A 21,772-nucleotide genomic window follows, 5' to 3' on the forward strand; every position below is an offset into this window, starting at 1 on the left:
CTGCAAGTCGATCAGTCTCGTTTTTAGTACTATTGAATAAGATTTGAATAAGCGAAATTATTTATTGATTGATGCCATTAACTAACTGCCAATCCATGATTAATACTCTGCCATTGCATAATATTTCCTTACATTATTTAGTTTCACTTTTGTCAATTTAGCTATGCCAAATATATGAATAATAGTTACACACGTAACAATCGTAGAGGCAATTAAAAAAACATTAATAATGTAATCGTAATTGTCCGCAATTATAAAATTTCCAGTTCAGCTTATGGACCATAAAATTCTGTGCATTTTTTACACATTTAAGCTAACAAATATGCGCTTCCTTTAATTGTTCGAATAAATTGCATTTGAAATACAATCACGATTTATTGCCAACTTCGCTTTACGAGAATAGGATATAGTTGTTAACAATGAAACAAGCTTATAAATGGATTTGGCCTTCGGCCTGGTTCTCAATGGATTTGCGAGTCCGGATCTTCCTCTTTGGCTGGCTCACTTCGATAGGCTTCATTGGTTTCTGACCATTGCTAACGTTTATATGTCTATGTCTATTAAGTAATGAATATATTGAATATATATTAAAAATTATTCCTATTATTTAACTTCCTCACTTACATTACATGGCAATATTAATATATATATATATATATATATATATATATATATATATATATATATATATATATATATATATATATATGTATGTATATATATATATATGAGGTATAATTTCATGATAATATTGATACTTATTTTATCTGTATTGCCAAATATCAGTTTTTAGTTATAAAATTCAATACGAATTAAAACTTCACCAAGCGAGTCAAAAACTCGCTCAGTTTTGAGGCCAAAGACTCAAATAGCCCATAATCAACAAATAATTCCAGTTAGCTGGCCAAGTCACGTTTCCAGAGTCTCGGGCTAACTGAGTGGAGTTCCCCAAAGAAAGTGACGCATTTGTTTTTATTTGAGTGAGTTCTACGAATCAACGCTTCGTATTTTTCTTCATCTTTGAGGCTGTGATTTTTTTAGCGGGCAATTTGTGACGTATTGAGTGATGAAGCAGAGCAACTTGTTTTTAATGTCTCTGGCAAGTATTTCCCTGAGCGAGCTGAACTCCAATTATAGCAATAACAACAACAAGAGCAGCTTTAATGAAACATGACGATTTACAGTTCAATCAGTTTGCAATCAAATACAGGTAAGCAGCTGCGTCTTATACTCTTACGAAGACTATGCTGATATGAATATGAGCTTTGTAACACATGTGATAAGCCATTAGAGAAATAGATTAGAAGCATCTCATCATTTTAGGGTGTCGCGACTTCGTCAGTCCCAATGCTAACGGTTCTTTCCAGTTTTTATTTACACAAACATTTTGACGGTGCTAAATGCTAGCCGACTTAGCTTGTTTTATGCTTGGTTATTGTGTGTTTTGTTGTGTTTATTCCGCGCCAAGTTTGAAATGTTTTGATTAGTTGCACATATCACGCATACGTCATGTTAAACAATAACAGCGAAAATGACAATGACAATGACAATGACAATGGCAGTTTCTTTTGGGAGATCTAGATATCAATACACCAGAGAATTGTCTATAGTATGTATAACAATTCATTTATATATTATGGGCGCCATGACCGTCAACATTGGCTATGATTACTTGCAAGAATTCTCATTTATATATTATTGATTCTGTACCCTGAACTGGAGTAGAATGCTTTGTAGGCAATGGTTGTGACAGACGAATAGAATTTAGTTCCCAATTTCGATCATGAACTTCTGGTATTATTCGATATTCATTTTCGGAGTGAAGGGCATCATTGGCAGTGAACTAGTTCCCTTAAAGAGATCGTTCAATTGAACTTTACGCGATACAACTGTAGTTCAGGGTATCTGTTAGTCGTTCACTCCCGCCTGGAACACACAATATTGTCTGTTTTGGGCGGCTTGCGGAAGTGTTGTAGCTGACGACTTACTGTTGCGCCATCGAAATGGTAAATTGATCGAATCGTTCGATCGAACTGAGCGACATGTAGGTACTTGTACATGTAGGTGCAATTAAATTATCATTAAATTCGCACTATAGTCTTAGTCAGGTTATAATTAATGTGGGGCGGGCAGAATCGCATAATTCAATTGCATTTTACTTTAGTCGAGAGTTAAGCACCTGCTGCAGCTGCTGTTGATCAACTACTTAATGGCTGCTCCCCATAACAACTTTCAATGCGATCTATGCAAAAGTGTCACTAAATGTTAATGAAGTAATTAAAATATCCCAATCCGAACTCTATCTATATCTTATCTTATATATAGTTCATAACTTCATACAGCGTAATTCCTTGTATATAACAAGACATGTGGAACGGGTTCCATAACATTTGCGAATTGTCTTTATAAAGCACTAATGGCAGCAGCTATCGTTTAATCACTTTCTCAACTCTGCTCCACTTCACCCCTTGGGCTTGCTCTCTGTTAGTTCCGTTGGGTTATGGTGGGTTTTAAATGATTTAATATAGCATTTGTGTAACTTTATCTTAATAATTTATAGGTTAACCCGATTTTGTACGCCTCTTTATTGTATTTATATCTTTATTTCTAAGGGGATTCTGAATCTCAAGTTGATTTAATGCATTTTGCATAATATATGTATAATACACGTATGAGTTGGTGTTCCGTCCTTAAAATCCTGTCCTCTATTCGAATAATTAAAATTTAATTAGATATGGGCTACTAAAGTATATATTTACTACACACATAAATCAACTTTAAATATTAGATTATGGGAATCTGTCAACTGAATTCCCATAATGATTGATTGCATGCCAAAAGCCGCGTATAAAAAAGCTTCTGAATAATCATTACACTGTACTCTAATGGAGTGGATTTAGCTTTTACGCACATTTTGTCAAAGCGTTTTGCTCGCCACTCGAACCTTTCCCAACAGTCCCTTCCATCATGTTACTTTTCACGCTCAATTAGCGTAACATTTTTTTGGGCGCCACTCACTAAAGCTCGCACCGTGCGTAAGGCGCGAAAATGAATGAAAACACTTTTCTAGCCGCAAAACTTTTGGTTATTACTCAGTTAAAGGTAAAAATGATATACCAAAAGAAAAGACTAGTAAATAGCAAATACTAAAAAACTGTATTCAAAGTGTAGCTTTGTGCTTGGAGGGAAGATAATCAAAAAGTAAAATTATTCTTGAAGAGGTAGTAATAGCTTTGTCAGCTACATCGATCTGACTGTAAGATCCAACTTGGATATATCCTACTGGCTTTCCATCTCCCTCCAGTGGACGACGGCTCGCTGATCGTCGGGTGCATCCCGGAATGGTCGACTGCCATCGGAGCTAACGAACTCGTTGACCTGGTAATTGAGCAACGTCTTGTAATGGTGGACGTTGGCCAACTGCTGCGTCAGAGGGCTTGTGTTGGTGGTTAAGATGCCGGCAAACTTTTTATTGCGAGCCACGTTCATCACCTCACACTCCATGAAATGCATGCAAGCAATGTTCTCGCGAGGATTCAGATGCTCGGCGGTGCCCATCATGCCTGAACGTAGTATTTGATTCAAGCCCATAGGTAAATAATGGTCTCTTAAAATACATTGCAAGAGGTTAATGTGGAGCGTCGGTTAACATCAGGTCTTGTACCGTACCGTATGGGTCCTTCACAGAACTCTATAAGCTCGAAGACTCTTATCAGATTGGACTTGATGTCCAACCTGGGCCCAGCGCGCGCATCAGAGTTGAGAGCGGTGCCGATGATACGATCCGTATTCCGATCGTATACTACAAAGCTCAGTTCACGTTCCAGCGAAAAGCTCCATATTGCCTGCAAAGTAATTAATATATAAGCTATTGAAACTGTCGTGTAACTGTCCTAACATACATTGAGTAAATCACTGTAATCGCTGGGCAAAATCTCCTGCTTAAGCCACTGCTCGAGATCGCCTTTGTTGTAGAAACTGGATACGATAATACTACAGGAACAAGGATTAATACTGGTCGTTATACTCCATTGAACCCAGTCAACCACTCACTCACTCACGCGCTGATGATGTTCTTGCCGTAGAAGCACCGCCTCCATTTTAAGATGTGGGCACGCATTGAGCGTCTGCTCCTCCAGCTGCACTGCATCACGATTGCCAGCCATCTTTTCGATTATTTCGCCCAGATTCTTCGCTGCAATAAACTCGGAGATGCTAATGTTGTAGCCTTTCTCTCTTAGAAGTGTGACCGTGACGATACAATTGAGGGAATTGCCACCCAGCTCGAAAAAGTTGCTATATGACGACAGAGTTGCCTGTCGAGAGCATCCAATGACACCGCCCACGGTCTCGAAGAGATCGCGGGCCGTTAGCTTTAGCGCCTCGGGCACCTGACTGTAGTCATAATCGACAGCAACGCTCAAGTCGTTGTTGGCCGTCTCGTAAGTTTTTAGCAGCGCCTGGCGATCGACCTTGCCATTGACCAAGAGTGGCACATGCTCCAATATAATGACCTGTGGTGTCATATAGTCAGCCAGCTTATCCTTGAGTCTACCTTCCAACTGCATCTCAGTAACCATAGGCGAATCATCGCGAAGCTTGACAAAGGCCAGGATGGCCTGATCCACATGTCCGGCCCGATAGCAAAGGACAATTGCCTTCTCCACCAGTGGCAGCTCGCCCACATTCTTCTCCACCTCGGACAAATCGACTCGATGACCACGTATCTTTATCTGCGAGTCGGTGCGACCTTCATACATGATATTCCCATTCTTCAACGAGCCATAGTCACCGGTACGATAGAGACGCGCGTATTCTGTGAAGGAGATAATCGATTAGAAATAGGATAAACGAAAGGCTTTAAGTGTCCCACGTACTTTTCTCCACAGCTAGTGGATTCTCGAGAAAGCGTTCCGGATCGCGACCATTCACATATCCCGCAGCCAGATTCAAGCCTGAAGCAAAGACCTCGCCTATTTCTCCATTCTTGACCGGACGATAGTCCGCATCCAGCAGGTAGATGACAGTGTTTGACACAGGTATGCCTGCCAACAAATACGTTAGCATAGGGAAGGAGAGAGACAGGAGGAGAGCTCACCTATGGGCACATTGTCGTACATGCTGAGCTGCTTCTTGCTCTCGCAGGTGAAGTAGGTAACATCGCCCATCACCTCAGTGGATCCGTAGAAGTTGTATAGTCTATGCACACCCTCATCAAAGTAATCGAAGAAGCTACTGGCTAGAGGCACGGCCAGCGGCTCACCTGAACAGACCCAGATCTGCAGATTGTAGAGCAACTTCTGAGCCGCACCGCCACCTTCCATCTTCAAGTACATGAGCAGAGAGCGCAATAAAGTGGGCACCAAAACCAGACGACGAATTTTATATTTCTCAAGAAGCGTGACAAGACGTTGCGGATCTTTTGTCACGGCCTTGGGCACAACCAAGATAGCCAGCCCGCACATAAGTGGACCCCACAGCTCCGCAATGGAGTCGACAAAGGTAAGCGCTGTCTTAAACACGCCAACCTGCTCACTGGCCGTATAGGGAAAGGTGGCCCACTGCCATTGCAAGCGATTCAATATATTCTCATGAGGCAGACGCACGCCCTTGGGCACTCCTGTGCTGCCCGAGGTATAGAGAACGATGGCAATGTGTTCGTTCCCGCCACGCAGCATCTCCTCCGACAGCAGATTGCCACCGCTGAGCTGCAAAGACTTTGCATACAGTTCAGTCAGCGATAGTGTGGGTGTGCCCTGGAAGCGTTGAGCATCGATGTCATCATCACGCAGCACCAGAATCGGCTTAGCCTCCAGCAATATGTGATGCACACGATTTGCCGGGAAGCTCGGATCGATGGGCAGATAAGCACCACCCGCCTTCCAAATGGCCAGCAATGTGGTGACCAGCGCCTCCGATGGCTGCATGCAAACGGCCACAATGAAGTCACCATCGTTATTTGGATGAAAACGACCATGGGCGAGCTCGACGAGAAAACGACCAACTCTATTCGCCCTCTCGTTCACCTGGCGATAGCTGCTCTGACAGCGCACTGAGTTCTGTTCCTGCTCCTGGTGACAGATGAGCGCCACATTGTCGGCATGGCGAAGCTGCTGCTCCTCGAAGATGCGATGTAGCGCCCTGGGCACGTAATCCTGCTGCTGGCCCTTCACAATCGACAGCTGTGGCAGCGCACGCATACCGATCGCTAATTAGGTAAAAATGGGACATGTATGGAGTTCATTAAGCTAGATGGAGAATAGCAGCGAATTCGCAAGTCACTTGCTATGAATGATAATAACAAACAAAAGACATTATAAAATTTTGTGATAATACGAGTAGTATAGTATTTCAATGTAAATGTCTATGGCTATTAGAGATTTCGAGATGTGTCACATCTCAAAATCGACGTTTTCATCGATAAAAAGAAAATAACTGGAAATGGTATAATATTTATAATACTATTTTATAGAATATTTTTGTAAAAATTAAATAACAAGCATAAGGAGGCGTGGCTTACCCCATCAAGTATATAAATTCATGAGCAGGACGGCGGGATGACTTGAGTTAGCCATATATATTTTTCTATACTTATCAACGTTCCACGTGAACTCAACAATATTGAGACCTGGCTAAAGTGTTATTTTTTTTGTGGACCAATGGCTTTTTCACAAGGTTTGGTCAAGATTCTGTTTCCCTTTTCAGATAACTTAACTCAAGCTAATTAAACAAATTTGTAGCTATATCTTGGCATCGTAAACGTAATCATTATTTGCTTTAGCTCATTTACATTATAAATCAATTAAGTTCAGATAGAAAGACGTACAATCAATTCACTGCAGCAGAAGCAAAAGTCCGTCTAAATAATGTGTAAATTGTCCAAATGGCCAGACCGAATCTAACTCTAATATTAATGCAAGGCTTAAGCATTTATTAGCTTTTTATAATTAATGGTTGACTGCAAATGACTCAATTTTAATTTGAAATTCATACAGCTCAAATGCAATTAAAAAGCCATCAGAATGCTGCAGAAAGCGAACAAAATACGCAGATTATTTATACGCGGCGTTGGACGAGCGATCGCTTGACACAAATTAAATGTCAATAGCGCGGATAACATAAATAATAACACTGACCACAGCTTACTTTGACTCCGTTATTTTCGTATTTTTTCAATTTGATAATATTAAGTATACGTAGTTTTATTTATTCCAATTGGTTGTTTCTTGAGTGGAAGCCATCATCAGCATATTCATATACTCTGCAGTATTATAAGTTAGAATGGCGAGAAAAATTAGTTGCCGCATCAAATGAGCTGTTTTAAGATTGATAGTAAATTATGGCATATGCATATGATATAAATTTATAAATAATGTATTTCTATATATATATATTATTTTATATATATATATATATTATTTTTTTTCCAAGAAAAGATAAGTGTAGCCCAACAGTGTATATAAATGTGAGCTCTATTAGCATAACACTAGTTTCAATACTGGATCGAGTGTGATTTGATTTGCTTTGATCCAATTGGTTGCTGATACCCATTGAAGAATTATAAATAGAGCATTTTATAGATATTTGTGGAGTATTAGTCTATAATATATAGAAACTTCATGTTCTGAAACATAGATTGTTGGGGTTTGCTTTGACTACTAATCGCTATTACATACATATATAATACATGTATACATACATACATATATAGGCAATAAAATTTATTTATAATTGCCTGCAATTTAAAAATAAAATTTTGATCATTTGTTAACAAATAGTCTCTAACTTTAACTATTAATAAAAATTGAATTTGAAATGTAACAACTATTTATATCTAGCAAATTATATTTTACGAGAGTAGAATATAGTTGTTACACATCAATCACGTTTTAAATGGCACAGGCCTTCGGCCGGGTTCTCATTGGAAATGTGGAAGAAAGTTTAACCCCGGATGGAGCTTGAATCCGGTCTCTTTAGCTGTTCCGCCCATACGACAGTCGAATGTGTGTACTTGTTTTGTTTCGGGGTATCTCGTAGTCGAGCACTCATGCTAGTTGGCAAGCCATTGCCTGACAATTATCAATTTGACAATCAATTAATTGCTAATGAATTAGCTTAGCTCAATACTAATTAAAACGGCTTCAACAAACGTGTTAAAAACCTGGCCTTACAAAAATTACAACAAAAAGCAATCTCCAAACAGCACCTAATTTCAGTCAGACTAATCTATTTTATTCTTCGCTCGGCTCTAAGTCACGTTTCCAGAGACTAGGAGACTCGGGAGTTCCCCAAAGAAAGTGACGCATTTATTTATTCTTAATTGATTCATGTTTTGTTTTGATAGTTTCGTTTCATATTATTCATCTTTAATCGTATTTGATTTTTAGAGGCATTAAGTGACGTATTAAGTAGCGAAGCAGATTAACTTGTTTTGAATGCCACTCGCCTACAGCATATATAAATAAAATGATCTATAATCAAACGAGACATTCGACAGTTTACAGTCAAATGCGGCTAAGCAGCTGTTTTTATACTCTTGCATAATGCATACTAGTTTAATTATGAACTGAGCAACACATTAAAAAGAGTATTAAAGAAACAGAAAAATGTTATTCGTAAATGTAAACATATAGAGCTGTCATTCAGGGTATCTGATATTCGTTCTTCCCCCTGGAGCCCACTGAATTTATTCTTTTAGACGCCTTACGGAAGTGTTGTAGCTTAGATGGCATTTTCAAACACTTTTAATAGAGCTCTAATGGCAGCAGCTATTATTTAAACACTTTCTCTACGTGATGACAATAATGATGGGGGCAATTCCGCTAGATGGTTTCTTGTAAATGACTTAAGAAAGTAATACAGTACTTTATTTTAATAATTTATACTTGCACTGAAAGTTATACTGTAATTTAAGTCCAAAGTGGCCTTACACATATATCGCTTTTCGATCATTGAATGTACCTCAAAAATGACAAGTTCAAGCATATATTTATTTCAATTATACTAAATTTAGATAATGTTGGAATGCCTGTCGACATCCGCATACAAGCAAGCATTCAGCAACTTTTTTAAATTTATTTTTCATCAGTCAAAACACCCTGTATTCTAATCAAGCGAAATCAGTTTTTACGCACACTTTGTTCAGGTAGCTCTAGAGCCCCTACCACCCTGCCGCCCTCTCATCCACTCGCTTGGCACGCTCAATTAGTGTAACGTTTTGTTGTTCGCCATTCACAAAAGCTCGAACCGCGCGTTGCGCGCCAAATCGAATAAAATAGCCGAAAGCAGAGCTGAGTAAAGTTTTCGTTTAAAGCTCTCTAGCCGCTAAGCTTTTTCTTTTCGGCCGAACGCACAGTTGGGCTAACCGGCGAAATGCGTACATGAAAAATTGTGTTACGGCTAGAAAAATTGTGTTTTCAGTCTTATGGAAAACTTGCCGGCGAGCAGTTGACTGGATCGCTAGCACAGCAAGGCCAGGCGGAGCAAATTAAGCCAAATAACTGCATTTTGTCGACAGTCGCGCGCGCGTTTTAGAGGAGCCGGCATTTGTAACGGCACATCTGCGCTTTTGATTGACAAGTGCAACAGACAGCTGCAGCCCACTTGTCATTTGTCAGTTTGTATGTGTATGTGTGAGTGAGTGTGAGTGCGAGTGGGTATATGTGCATATATATGCGTGTCTGTGCGTCTCTGTTTATCTGTTTTATTGTTTTGCGGAACGCCCTGCACTTTGTGACTGGCATTAATGTCAACGCGCTTGTTGCTGCCGCTGTTGCAGTTGTTGTCGTCGTGTTAATGTTTTTTAATTACATGCAATACATAAAAAATGAACTCGACGTTTCGTTAAGTGTTGCCCTGAAGTTTGACAACAAAAATTAATGCACATGCCACACGACGGTCGCATGAGAGACAAGTGATAAAACTAAAAGTAAAAAGTCAATATTACCCAAATCATTTTCCAAATACAAATCGTTTTCCAAGAAAAACCAAACTGTTCTCAGGCAAGTCTTGTATTTTATCTTATATTAATGCACATGCCACACGGCGGTCGCATGAGAGACAAGTGATAAAACTAAAAGCAAAAAGTCAATGTTGCCCAAATCATTTTCCAAATATAAATCGTTTTCCAAGAAAAACTAAACTGTTCTCAGGCAAGCCTTGCATTTTATCTAATGTTGTTTTTTGTTGCTGTGCTTGCATGAGCTGATATACAAACTGTCCAAACTGATAAGCCATACTTAATCGAATTCAGATAAAGTTTTAATAGGTTTCACTTATAGTAATTCTATGATTCGCTTTTAAGCGTTATATCAAAATGTGTTTAAATTCAAATTTTAATTTTTTATTTAAAATGAAGATTAACATTTTATATTTGTTCTTTTGTTTGTTTAGTCAGTTTATTATAAAAAAATATTTTCTTACTTAATTTTAGTTTATAATTCTAATTTATAAAGATTGCTAAAAATGCATTTATACATTTTTTAGGAGCGTGGGCTTATTATATCTATTCAACATTTATTTTAAAATCTTTATAGATTATATTATGCAAGTTATCCCAACGTTCGCATATTTCACATTTCACATATTTTTACTCTCGAACTACATATCCTCTATATTGACATCAAAACTATTCAATCACACCTCTCTCTCGCAGAAGCTGTCGCTGTCACATTTGTTGATACAAAATCTCATTAAATTCACGGCTCAACGGCATTTGCATATGTATATATATGTGCTTTTTTATACGCGTTTTAATCGTTTGCCCCTTTCCCAGCTTCTCGAACTCGTGGCTAACGCGTTTTTGTTTTAATTTAGCTTAGACTCAAGTGCTTAAGCATCATTATAATTTAAAATGTTGTCGCTGTTGATCATATTGATTTCAAGACATAAACATAAACATTGACAAATTAATGCCAATGCGAATCCGACCGCGAATCCCCCATTCCAAATCGCCCAGTCATCATCCTCTCTCGACTTGAAAAACTCAAGTTGTTTGTTGTTGTTGTTGCCTTTGCTGTACTTGAAAACTGTGGCAGCCCATTTTTCAAAATCTGCCCCTCCTCGACTACCTTATCAGACCTTGTGAGAAGCACTTGAGTCGAGTTGTCCCACATATTAGATACTCTCTAGATTGGAACAAGCTTAGAAGGTAAGCTTAGCACTTTAGAACATTTATTCGATCAATCAAGCCTCTTGGTTTGAATAGAAAATTCCTCTCATATCATTCGTCAATTCAGGGTTTCATTATCGTTAAATTAAACTTTGCGTTTTATGATCAGATTAAATTTAAATGGGAAAATTGATTTCCCTTTTTCCTTTCCTTATAATGTATTCCGCTTAGTTATGCTTAAACAATTCCATCCATCTTTCGTATGGGCTCTGAGTAAACCTTGGAATTGACTTGGTGACGGTAAAAAGTATTTGACTAAATATTAAGTGTGTATATTTGGAAACAAACCGTATTATTTACGTACGAGTAGATCATCATCGTCATCCAGCTGAACAAAATTATATAGCCGTGCTTAAATGTAACAGCTGTTAACGCTTATGCAGTATTTTGTTTACAACATTCATATTTTATTGTTTATAGGTGTTTTCTCTCTATGCGCTATTTTGAGCCGGGCAAAATACTTTTGTGACGTCACACGCTTATGAATATGTAAAGAGTGCCGAGTAAAGAATAGGAGAAGCGTGTGGCATGTGGCGTATGAAATATGAAAATTTATTGCGTATACGCCGCGCTGGCCGGCGCTTTGTAATGTTTGTTGTTCTTTTTGGGCATTTTTGTTCACATTTGATTGGGCTTCAGACTGAAATGTACTACACACACAGAAATATATATATATATATATATACAATGCATATCTGTATAGACATAGTCCCCGTTTCAAATCATGATGTCTTTATTTATATAAATGCTGATTTATGCGCCTCTCTTTCATGTTGCAAATTTATCTTTGTGTTTTGCTTTTATTTCTCCGCTTTTTGGCAACGTCTCATTTTTTATGCCCAGCGATTTGGCTAATTACGCTGGAATAGCTACAAGAAATAGAAGCAACTCACATGCTCTTAGTCAGCACTACCAGATACGCCATGTCGGAGCTGCAGTAGCAATATTCGATACAAAATTTTGAGGAGAATAAACCAATTTATTCATGAATCGTTGGAGAACTATCTCTACTTCTCTATCTACTAGATCGTAATCAAAAACCACTTACCTTAATTTGAATGTTTCAAAAAATAAGTTCCATTACTCTAGTTTTGAATAGACAGACGAATAGGATATGGAAATCACAGAACGTTACATTCATTGGCTCCATGCCAATATGCCCTATTTACGCTCTAGGCGGTTTATAACGAAAGCAAAAGTTGGAGGAGAGAGAAGTGGGGCTGATCAGTTAGTCCAACTGTCCCGTTTGATTTGCCAGACATGTGTGAGACCTTTCGAATATGTGCGTGAATTTGGCTTTCGGGGACGATCGCCGGGACGCCATTTGAATAAGCAATTTCTGCTGCCATTATTATTATTGTTGTTATGGTTGGTGCTCTTCTTCATCTTGCTTCATGTGAGTCACGAATTCCAAAAGACTCAAAACAATAAGTCACAAAATTTGTTGGCTGCATTTCATTTCCAAAAAATACAACTCGATTGCCAACTGCGGCTATGCAAATAAAAGGCGTGTTCTGTATTTTTATGATGTGGAATGAGTCGGCCCATTACGCTAGGGGTGGGCCTCGATTATATAGGTCCGTTATTTGGGTCCAGTGCATACCCAATGTTTGCTTAACTAAAAAGTTGACCTATTTCTTCCATTATACGATTGTAAAGACTTCAAATGGAAATGGACTTAATATATATAGTATACATATAAAAGAAATATAGTTATATTATACATACTTATTAATGTCACTCCTTTACAGTTATGTTTATTATACACATATACAGTATATATCTTATATATGTGTGTATCAATATTTGTTTATTAATAGATTAACAATACACTATGTATTTCAAAGAAATTTAGTTAGAAATTTGAAGTCTTTTTCATATTATTCCAAATGTAAAGTTTTTTTGTAAGAATATTCCATCGTCGGTTTTCCATTTGGCGCTTTCATGTTTTTCTATAAAATATTTTATTTATTTACCTTTGCATTTAGTTGAACTTTTTTGCGATGTGCCAAATATTTTTATGGCTCAGTTTTTCGATAGAACTTTTGGCGCTTGCCTTCGTAATAGCTGTTGCTAAATAAACAACAACAAAATGATCGAATTTCGTCTTTTATGAGTACCTCGATGACGAGTCGTGGAACTTTGGAAAGTACTAAAACAAAAACACAAAAAACCGCCGCATGGAGAACTTTTGAATTTTCACAGCCAACGCGTGCCTAATTTACTGTCAGCGCATTATTGATCTTTAATGGGTGAGGCAGACGGCGAAGAGTGGACTAAGGGTAGGGGGTGTTAATTGTCCAGCTCGTTTCTAATTCGATTGAGCGCAATCCGCAGGCAATAACAAATTATTATATAATCTACTCGGTAGCATTTGCCACTTGGCGTTTTGTTTACACTCGAATCGGCAGAGGCGCCAGCGAAGGATTTCTCCAGAGGCATTTTTGCCCCTCTCCATCAGCTCCTGTGTGTGTGAGTAATTCATTAGACGTATATTGTGCTCCAAGGGGGAGCATTTGCATAATTATGCAATCACTTTTGGCACACTTACACATTAGGCGCAGACGGCTGATAAACAAGACCCGCCCGACCCCTCTCACAACCCCGACCCCGCTCGGTGGCTTGCTGTTGGCGTAGACAAAGGCGCAGACACGGACTAGACCCAATTTGATTAGCACGCGCATACAGAATGAAGGCCAAGTCGTAGGGCGGTCTTCCCAACTCAACTCCCCTAAGCACACCTCACACACACCTAAATCTGTGTTAGGGATGACCCTGTGTGGAAGTAGTTTTACACGACATGACACGAACATGAATACGATCTATAGAACTGAACAATATCAAATACGTTTTCTGTATACTCTCTTGACAATGTAACTATAGGATGAAGAACTGAGAGACTAGAAACCAGAAATTAGAATTTAGAATGAAGAAACTCGAACTATATTTTAAACTAGAGCTTAACAGATTAATTGTTTTTCTCCTCTCGTATTACTCAACACAAATGCAAACACGAATTCGATGAAAAACACGAAATTTGTTCATCTCTGATTCACATTTGATCTCCCTCTCTCTGCTCTGCTTGAGTTCTTTCAATGCTCTGCTCCATGCGAGGTGGAGCACTTAATCATCGCCGTGCTTCCCGCCTTGGGTTGTGTGTGTAAAGGTATTTGTGTGTTTGCCACCTCTGCATCTTGCTCTTCTTCTCTTCTATGCTTCTTTAACTTCTGCTGGCACTGCTGCTGCTCTTGCCCTATTTGTTGCTGCTTTTGTTGGCCTTTTGGTTCTTAATTAGAAGTCAAATGTTTGCGCCAACAGTTTTTAGTGCGCACTGCGGCATATGTGTGTGGGTGGGAGGGCATGTCTTCTAGCCATGTGTGTCTGAGCCATTATGATAGCTCTTATTGGCCATTTGAATGCAGCTAGTTGAGTGCCAACAAATGAGTTATTAAGTTTGTGACGGGACTCACGATTCGCATACGAATCGCAGCTGCCGGAGCTCTTGTGCGAGGATCTGGCTCCTGAAAAATGGCTTCCGATTTATTAACTGGAATCTGCTTGAGCAAAGAGGAAAAGCCATTACATTTGTCAGCCCAACTGTTGCCAGCAAACGCTCATCTACAGAAATAATTTATTGGAATAATCAACTCAGCTAATTATTCTATATATATATGCATATGTATGTATATATCCACCATCATTATGTATGCAAACTGACAGAGAAAATCTATGCAATTAGACGCTATTGTACCTGATAGATATAATCAGGTATTTACTATTTATAGCAGAATACTCCATGTTTATTAATTCAGGCCTTCAAGTTTTTGGCCATCAAAAATCAATCAGAAACTTTTCAGGCAGCGGGGACCTGCACAGAGTACATAGCCTCTAAACCAGAATAAACACTAAATTATTAAGCATTTTCATACAGGACATCAAACGATGGAAAATTCCTTTGGTTAACGCCCATTTGAGGCGTTCTTCTTGAAATATATATGTATGTTTTTGTGTTTAATTTTGGGTTAAGTGAAAGATGGGGTGGAAATACCCCAAGGCAGAAATAGAACAGCAAATTCGAAGCAAATATATTTTAAGAGTAATGTGCTTTTACTGATATCAGATATATTATTCTTAAGCCAATAAAGATGGACTGAAGAAATATTCCCAATATATATGGTTATACGTAAAACATACCAAAATATAATTTAATTTATATAAGCTTAATAATATTTTTAAGCCTTAGCCGTAGGCAATACTTCCCTAGGCTAACCGATTCCCTACTAAATATCGATCGATTCTCATTTGCTTAAACAGTCGTCTGTATGTACAGCTTACTTTAACCTACACAAATACCAAGAATATGTTAAACCTTTTTATCCATCCTGTGAAAATGTGTGTAAATGCAATAGCAAACAAATCCATAAACAAATATCTAAAAGTAAACACTCGAAACTGTTTTTTCACGCCAGGCTTATAAAATTTATGCATGGTTATTTGTTAGAGCCATTTGGGATATAATCCCCAGTTCCCACAGCTCAGCTCGTCGCAGCTTGTCTCCCAGCATCTTTTTGTCTTTAGCTCATCTCAGCTCTGAGCACTCGCTGACAAATGAGGCACAAGCTAAGTAACAACTTTCTTCCTCATTACTTCCAAATTGTTTCTGAGCGCATTGAAATTAGAAAATTTGCAAAGCTTTGACTAAGAAATACCCTGTACAATTGCATAACATCTTATGACTAGAATATTAATATCAAATAGATATTCCTCAAAACTCGTAGAAGACCATATATAAATCTCTAATATATGTTAGCTGACTTTGACTCTGCACAACAACATATACCCTTTGTCCAGGTACACAGGGCATACGAAAGTAAAAAATGTGCAGCCTTCGCAATACTTGAGATCCTCCTCTCAACCACTTGTGCGGCACTTTGGCGCCAGCTTCCGTTTCCCTTCTTGGCTGTGTTGCGACGGCCTCGGCTAGGATGACCCTACCTGCTGACTACCCCTACTGCTGATTTTCACTGTGGTTATTTCTAACATACGCCTCGCGCCGTTCAGTTCCCTCCCTCTACTCAACAGCTGAGCCCAAGCTGAGAGGCATTTGCAATTCTAATTGCAAACAGATGCCAGTTTAATTTATAAAGCAGAGGCCCCTTCACTCCCACCTGCCACCCCACGACAGCTCGTAATAATTTTGATGTTTTTTTTTGTTAAAAATACAATTTCCTTTTTTCGACAGCATATTAACGCGTTTTTCTGGTTTTTATTTTTGCATTGCTAACAAAATAAACAAAAGTAACATAAAAACCAGGAAGAACATGCCCGAAACAAAATAATATAATATATTTTTGTTATAAGCCGGAACCGAAGTCGAAGCCGAAGCAGGCATACCCTTATTAATTTCCGGAGTTACATTTTCTTGGACTTTATTAAACATTATTGAATTAATGTAGGCATTGATAGATAGGTTGTTTTCAATAAATATAATGGAAAGCACATATTTAGTTATAATTCTATGGAATACCCTTAATAGCTTTGATGGAATACATACTATGAGTATTTAGATATTTATGAATGGAGTGACCCTTATAGATGGTATCTATAAATTTACTTATCAAGGCATATCCTTAATATATCTATTTAGATTCATGAGCTTTGATATCGATATTGACACAAAACGCTCAAGACATCAATTTAAATATTTTTTGTTTTGTTGCTTTTCACATTTTTATGCACAAATTACGATATTTCGAGAAAGTGTATTGCAGTCTGAACGAACTGGACACTAACTGCCCAACTTTATGAGGTTGACGTTGTGATTGTAGCTTAAATATAGCCTGTGGGATTAGTGAACGCATCTTAAAGTTTTATGAAGCAGTCTGGATACTCACGCTTCAGCCTGTTGCGAAGTTTGTCAAACATTTGGCGTTGGATGGGCAAAGTGTTTAATTTACTGATAAATATTTTTATGCCACAATAAATAATACAATTTTCATGGGTGCCATAAAAATGGTGGTGGCCAGAAACGAAATACACGTTCATTTGCACTCATATCCTGCGGACAATTACAATGTTCGTTCTCGATACTCGTCCAAAAGTGTAACTGCGGGCATGCGGGGCTTTTGTCATGTCTGTGTCCTGACACTATAGACCTCAAATCGAGTGTATTTCTACTGTTAAAGAGAGGAATTTATGTAGCTAATGGACTAGTCTAATTAAACGGAGCCTTTTCTAAAGGTCACTACGGGATATTTTCTTTGAAAATTTATATGCTTTAACTATGTATGCCCCATCTAGAAATCAGAGCGGGCTTAAAAATATTCTATTCTGCAAAAATCTTTATATGCTTTAGCAACGTGAGCGAGTATTACGCAGTTGACTACATTCGAGAACATTCTTACATGTTATTTTTTGCATATACCACAGCAGGAGAGGGAGAAGGGGCTTTATGAGGTTTAAGGGGCCTTATGAGGGCTACGGGGGTGTTGCTCCGGTTGGTTCAGTGACCTCGTAAAACGATTTTCTTTTCTTTTTTCACTTTTGGCAATGCCCAAAAGTGAAAGTGGCTACGAACTATGCAGCCAGGCAGCTCATTAAATTGCAGCCAATAAAAGGCAACAATTACGAACCAACACCAACAAATTGTCTGTGTCTTTAGCTCTTCTGTGTATGTATGCGTGTGCGTGACAGCAGCTCAATATAATTTGCAGCTTTGAATCTCGCACTGCACTCAAATTCACACTTTGTCAATTTTGGTGTCAAGTGGGGCTAAGTAAGTCATAAGTGCCACGCCCCCTAGTGAAGCCACTTTAGTGGTTGTTGTTATCGTTGTGAATTATCAACAGCAGCTACTGCTGCTGCCGCTGCTGTTGCTGCTGACCACGCCTCCCCACGAGCACTTTATGGGCGTGTACTTGTCGTCCTTTGCGGTGACAAATTAAATGGAATGTCAAGCAAGTGCAGAGCTCTTTCCCCACTCTCCACCTCTCGAATGCTGCTACTGGCGGTTGTGACTGCGGTTGCGCTTGTTGTTGAGTAAAAGAGGAGAGGGAAGTCGGTTGCTTGCAGCCTTAAGTTAACGACGCGCTACTCAATAATGCGAACGGAAGTGCGGCCAGCGCCATTTTTCAATTTGTACGCGCCGGAAATGACAAAGAAGTCGAGGAGCAACTTTTACTGCTTAAGAACTCAACTGCATTCCTCCTGTCAAAGACGCTAACAGCAAAGAAAACATTCTGGCTATGTTTTCAGTTGACAGACTTTGACTACCAGCAACATTGGAAATAGTAAAAAATTCAAAATATCCTTTTCTTAGATATATCTGTAAGATATATACTTACTATAATTTTAATATAATTTGAACATAATTTCCTAATAAATAAGGATGTGAAAAAGTCTGTAAGCTGAATATATTTTTGAGCGGTTTATACTTTGGGATATGCCTAGAAAGTAAGTGGCAAAGTTAAGCACTAGGTCGAAACACTCCACTGGACATTCAATTCAATGTGCCCCGTTAATAAGCCATAATCTGTAGAGGGTATAAATATGGATGCGGATAAGAAGTCAGCTTATTGCATTTCCCACATGCCTGCGGATCAGGCGCAGATTGCGACCTGCCCTGCCGTTTGTGCTGTTGCTGCTGCCGTGGCTGCGACTGTTGGCGTAAAATTCGATAACTTTGAAGGTCAGCCGAATGTGAACGCCACATTAGTTATGCACATACATATGCCAGCAGACAGGCTGATACATATTAACACACACACTTACATGTATATACAAATCGAAGCAATTAAAGTGTCTTTAGCGTCGAGTGTTACGAGCCCAGCGCCCATAACTGATGTTGACTTTTTCTCCCGCTTTTGTTTTTGGTGCTGTTTTCAATTTCCACGCAATCGTAAAACAATAGCGAGTGCTATCTATGCTATACGGTCCTCTATCTGTGTGTGTGGGGGTGACTGTATGAATTCTCATAGCTAACAAATAAACAAACAGTTTGCAGACAGCGACAGCAGCTGCCGAGTTTCCCGGCCCGCAGCAATGGTCGCATCTTTCAACAGGCCCTCGCCACCGCTCCCATTGCCCACTCACTTGGTTGCGATAAAATGCCTGCCTGCGGGGGCAGACGTGAGGCCAATGCCTTATCAATACCAAGCCACGTTAAATACTGACAATGCGACATGGCCACAAGCAAAAGGATACCATTTCATGCAGCTTCACATGGCGTGGCAGCCGCGGCGTATGCGCAACTTTAAGTGAACTTTCGCGTTAAAAACGCTGCCAAACGAATTGTCGCTCCCCGATAAAGAAAGACGAAGACCAAGAATAGAAAGAGAAATACAGAGAGAGAAAGGCTAAGCACATTAGTTGTACGACCAAATACAATCACATGTATGTACATATATGAAGATCTATGGAATGCCTTGCTCTTGTATGTGGGTTTTGCTATGTGAGGTGTACTCAAAGAGTTCGGAAAGTTTCAGTAGAACTTAAATTGTAAATGACTTAAAATTTATTGGCTTAACTAAACTGTAAAGTTTCATTTGCTTTCTATTAATTTACCTATTTGTATTTAACCAACTTTAAAGATTTTTAAAGAGTTCATGGATACATTGAAATATATCTATTCCTTCGAGTAAATATTTTCCAATATATCTCGACCTCACCTCGTTTAGGTATACTATATAACAATGGCATTGTTTGAGAGTTGAACAAACACCCAAACACTCGCTGTAAATGTTACTTTAACGGGCAAACAGAGACGAGTTAGATGGGTTAGATGGTTTAGATGATGCTGGCCTGGATGCAGGCAGCATCTCAGGCTGGACAGAAAATTCACATAAATAAGCGCAAGTGGCAGCAGCTGAGAGCAAACATTCTCAGCCAGTTGCAAGGGATGCCTCCCCAGGAGCTCAGCTGGAATTTAAGACATGAAAATACAATGAAAATAGCGCAGTAAAATTATAAAAAAATGTATATATATAGCTCACTTAGAAATACTTTTCCCTCACTATAAATAATTAATCAAACTCAATCAATAGCCCAGTATTGAGGCGTGGGACCAAGGGGCGCAAACTCCGGGAAACGCGCACCACAACAAATATCGGAAATAGTTTCAACTAATTGCTATTCAACGGACAATTACCAGGATCTGTTCCAGGGATATGTCAATTTAAGGGTTTTTTCTGAAAGCAATTTTCTAGCCCATCAGCCACGGGCAACACTGGGAGGCACCGCAACCACTCGGTTGCTCCAATTGAAAAAGAAGCTTTAGGTTTTAACGGCGCTTTGTCGAGGAGTGCTTTGGGTATCCTTTGTTGGTTCCACACGAGCGCTGTCCTGGCATTCCAACTAGCTAGATTAATTTAGCTCGAGTCACAAATACAATTACGAAGTCATTTCAATTTATTTAGCGTACTCCACCCCACAACATCAACATCATCAACAACAACAACAAAATAAAGCCGCAAAATCGAGGGTGTCAGAATCGAATAAGGAATAAGCTAAAGATGGCAGCAGGAAGTGGAACTAAGGGAACAGGCCAGTTGCCTGCGACTCATTAAAGTCACGGCTTCACCCAGTGCTTAAAATTAACTTTCTTCCAGCTTTAATTTTATATTATTACTTGCATTATTTTGTTACTGTTGTAGTGGGCATTAACAATTTGTTTGTTTTAAGTAAATGTTGAAATATATAATTTAAAACAAGCTGAAAGTTTATCAAACCGATTCAAAGCTCCAATTTAGATTCGTTTTCGTTTCAATTGTCGATTTTTTATTCAAAGTGAATTCATTTTTTACAACCTGCCAGTCTGGACGGGAGCCAGTTTAAGTTTCTTCCAGATGTCAGATGTCAACACCCTGAAATTGATTCTTTCATAAGCCACAGCTGCAACAAATTGATTCAGCTCACGTTTCACTTAGGGTTGTCGCTTCAAGAACTATATATAATTATTTATCTCTAACTCTAGAAATCTGCTTGAGGTGTCCCACGAACTTCTCAAAAACAATTCGACCAGTTGAATTTGTTTTCTGAGCAACAGAGTTAGCTTTCTTTGACATAACATGCTTTCAGCTACCTTATGATAAATAGCTTCATTTTTTGTCGTAGCCCAACAAATGTGTTTAATGTGCGGCAGGGTATTCAATCTTCATCAGACCGCAGATACCTTCACTTGCTTGTTTTACTTTTTAAGCCAACTCTGCGATTTGTCAAAGTGCCTGCCAAGTGGCCCACTAACTCGAGCCATTATTGAACGATAAATTGATTATATATGCGTTTATTTATACAGTATATATCTTATTGTGTGTGTGTATGTGCACACTTGCTGTTGCTGTTGCTGTTGCTGCTGCTGCTGATGCTTATTGCTGCCTCAAATTGTCATTTCAATGTTAATTTTATTAGGGTGTCAGCTATAAATTGCCTTCAATCTTAAATACCATAAAAAGCGTTACATATACAACACACTCAGCACACATCCACACACATGCTTCGCAGTGTGGCATATACTATACGCTATAGACTATCAAATAAAGGGCCAAAAGCGCTCAATTCCCATTATCATCAACAGCTTTGAACCTTATTCAAATCTCTGCTAAATTA

General features: G+C 38.8%; 1 protein-coding gene across 3 annotated transcripts; it reads right to left on the reverse strand.

The window, feature by feature from the left end:
• Window positions 1-3,169: 3,169 nt before the first annotated feature.
• On the reverse strand, window positions 3,170-6,390 carry LOC111602622 (mycosubtilin synthase subunit C-like). 3 transcript variants are annotated; one of them, XM_030225813.1, is made up of 6 exons: window positions 5,099-6,390; window positions 4,878-5,045; window positions 4,054-4,816; window positions 3,903-3,993; window positions 3,670-3,845; window positions 3,170-3,607 (listed from the first exon to the last, which is right to left on the reverse strand). In XM_030225813.1, the coding sequence occupies exons 1-6, from the start codon at window positions 6,198-6,200 to the stop codon at window positions 3,280-3,282; spliced, it is 2,628 nt and encodes an 875-aa protein (XP_030081673.1). In that variant the 5' UTR covers window positions 6,201-6,390; the 3' UTR covers window positions 3,170-3,279. The 3 variants fall into 3 exon arrangements, with proteins under 3 accessions (XP_030081673.1, XP_030081674.1, XP_030081675.1); XM_030225814.1 differs by lacking the exon at window positions 3,170-3,607 and having other exon boundaries at window positions 3,727-3,845; window positions 4,058-4,816; XM_030225815.1 differs by lacking the exon at window positions 3,170-3,607 and having other exon boundaries at window positions 3,765-3,845; window positions 4,062-4,816.
• Between the last annotated feature and the right edge of the window lie 15,382 nt (window positions 6,391-21,772).

The sequence above is a fragment of the Drosophila hydei genome, unplaced genomic scaffold, assembly GCF_003285905.1.
Source record: "Drosophila hydei strain 15085-1641.00,03,60 unplaced genomic scaffold, DhydRS2 tig00008144-arrow-arrow-pilon, whole genome shotgun sequence".
Taxonomy (NCBI): Eukaryota; Metazoa; Arthropoda; class Insecta; order Diptera; family Drosophilidae; genus Drosophila; species Drosophila hydei.

Bases quoted from the DNA above. Each gene is read 5' to 3' on its own strand.
- LOC111602622 (XM_030225813.1), bottom strand. From the start codon at position 6,200: ATGCGTGCGCTGCCACAGCTGTCGATTGTGAAGGGCCAGCAGCAGGAT. The intron at 5,046-5,098 runs GTGAGCTCTCCT...ATTTGTTGGCAG, and splicing joins GTACGACAATGTGCCCATAG to GCATACCTGTGTCAAACACT. The intron at 3,608-3,669 runs GTACGGTACAAG...ATGTATTTTAAG, and splicing joins TTCTGTGAAGGACCCATACG to AGACCATTATTTACCTATGG.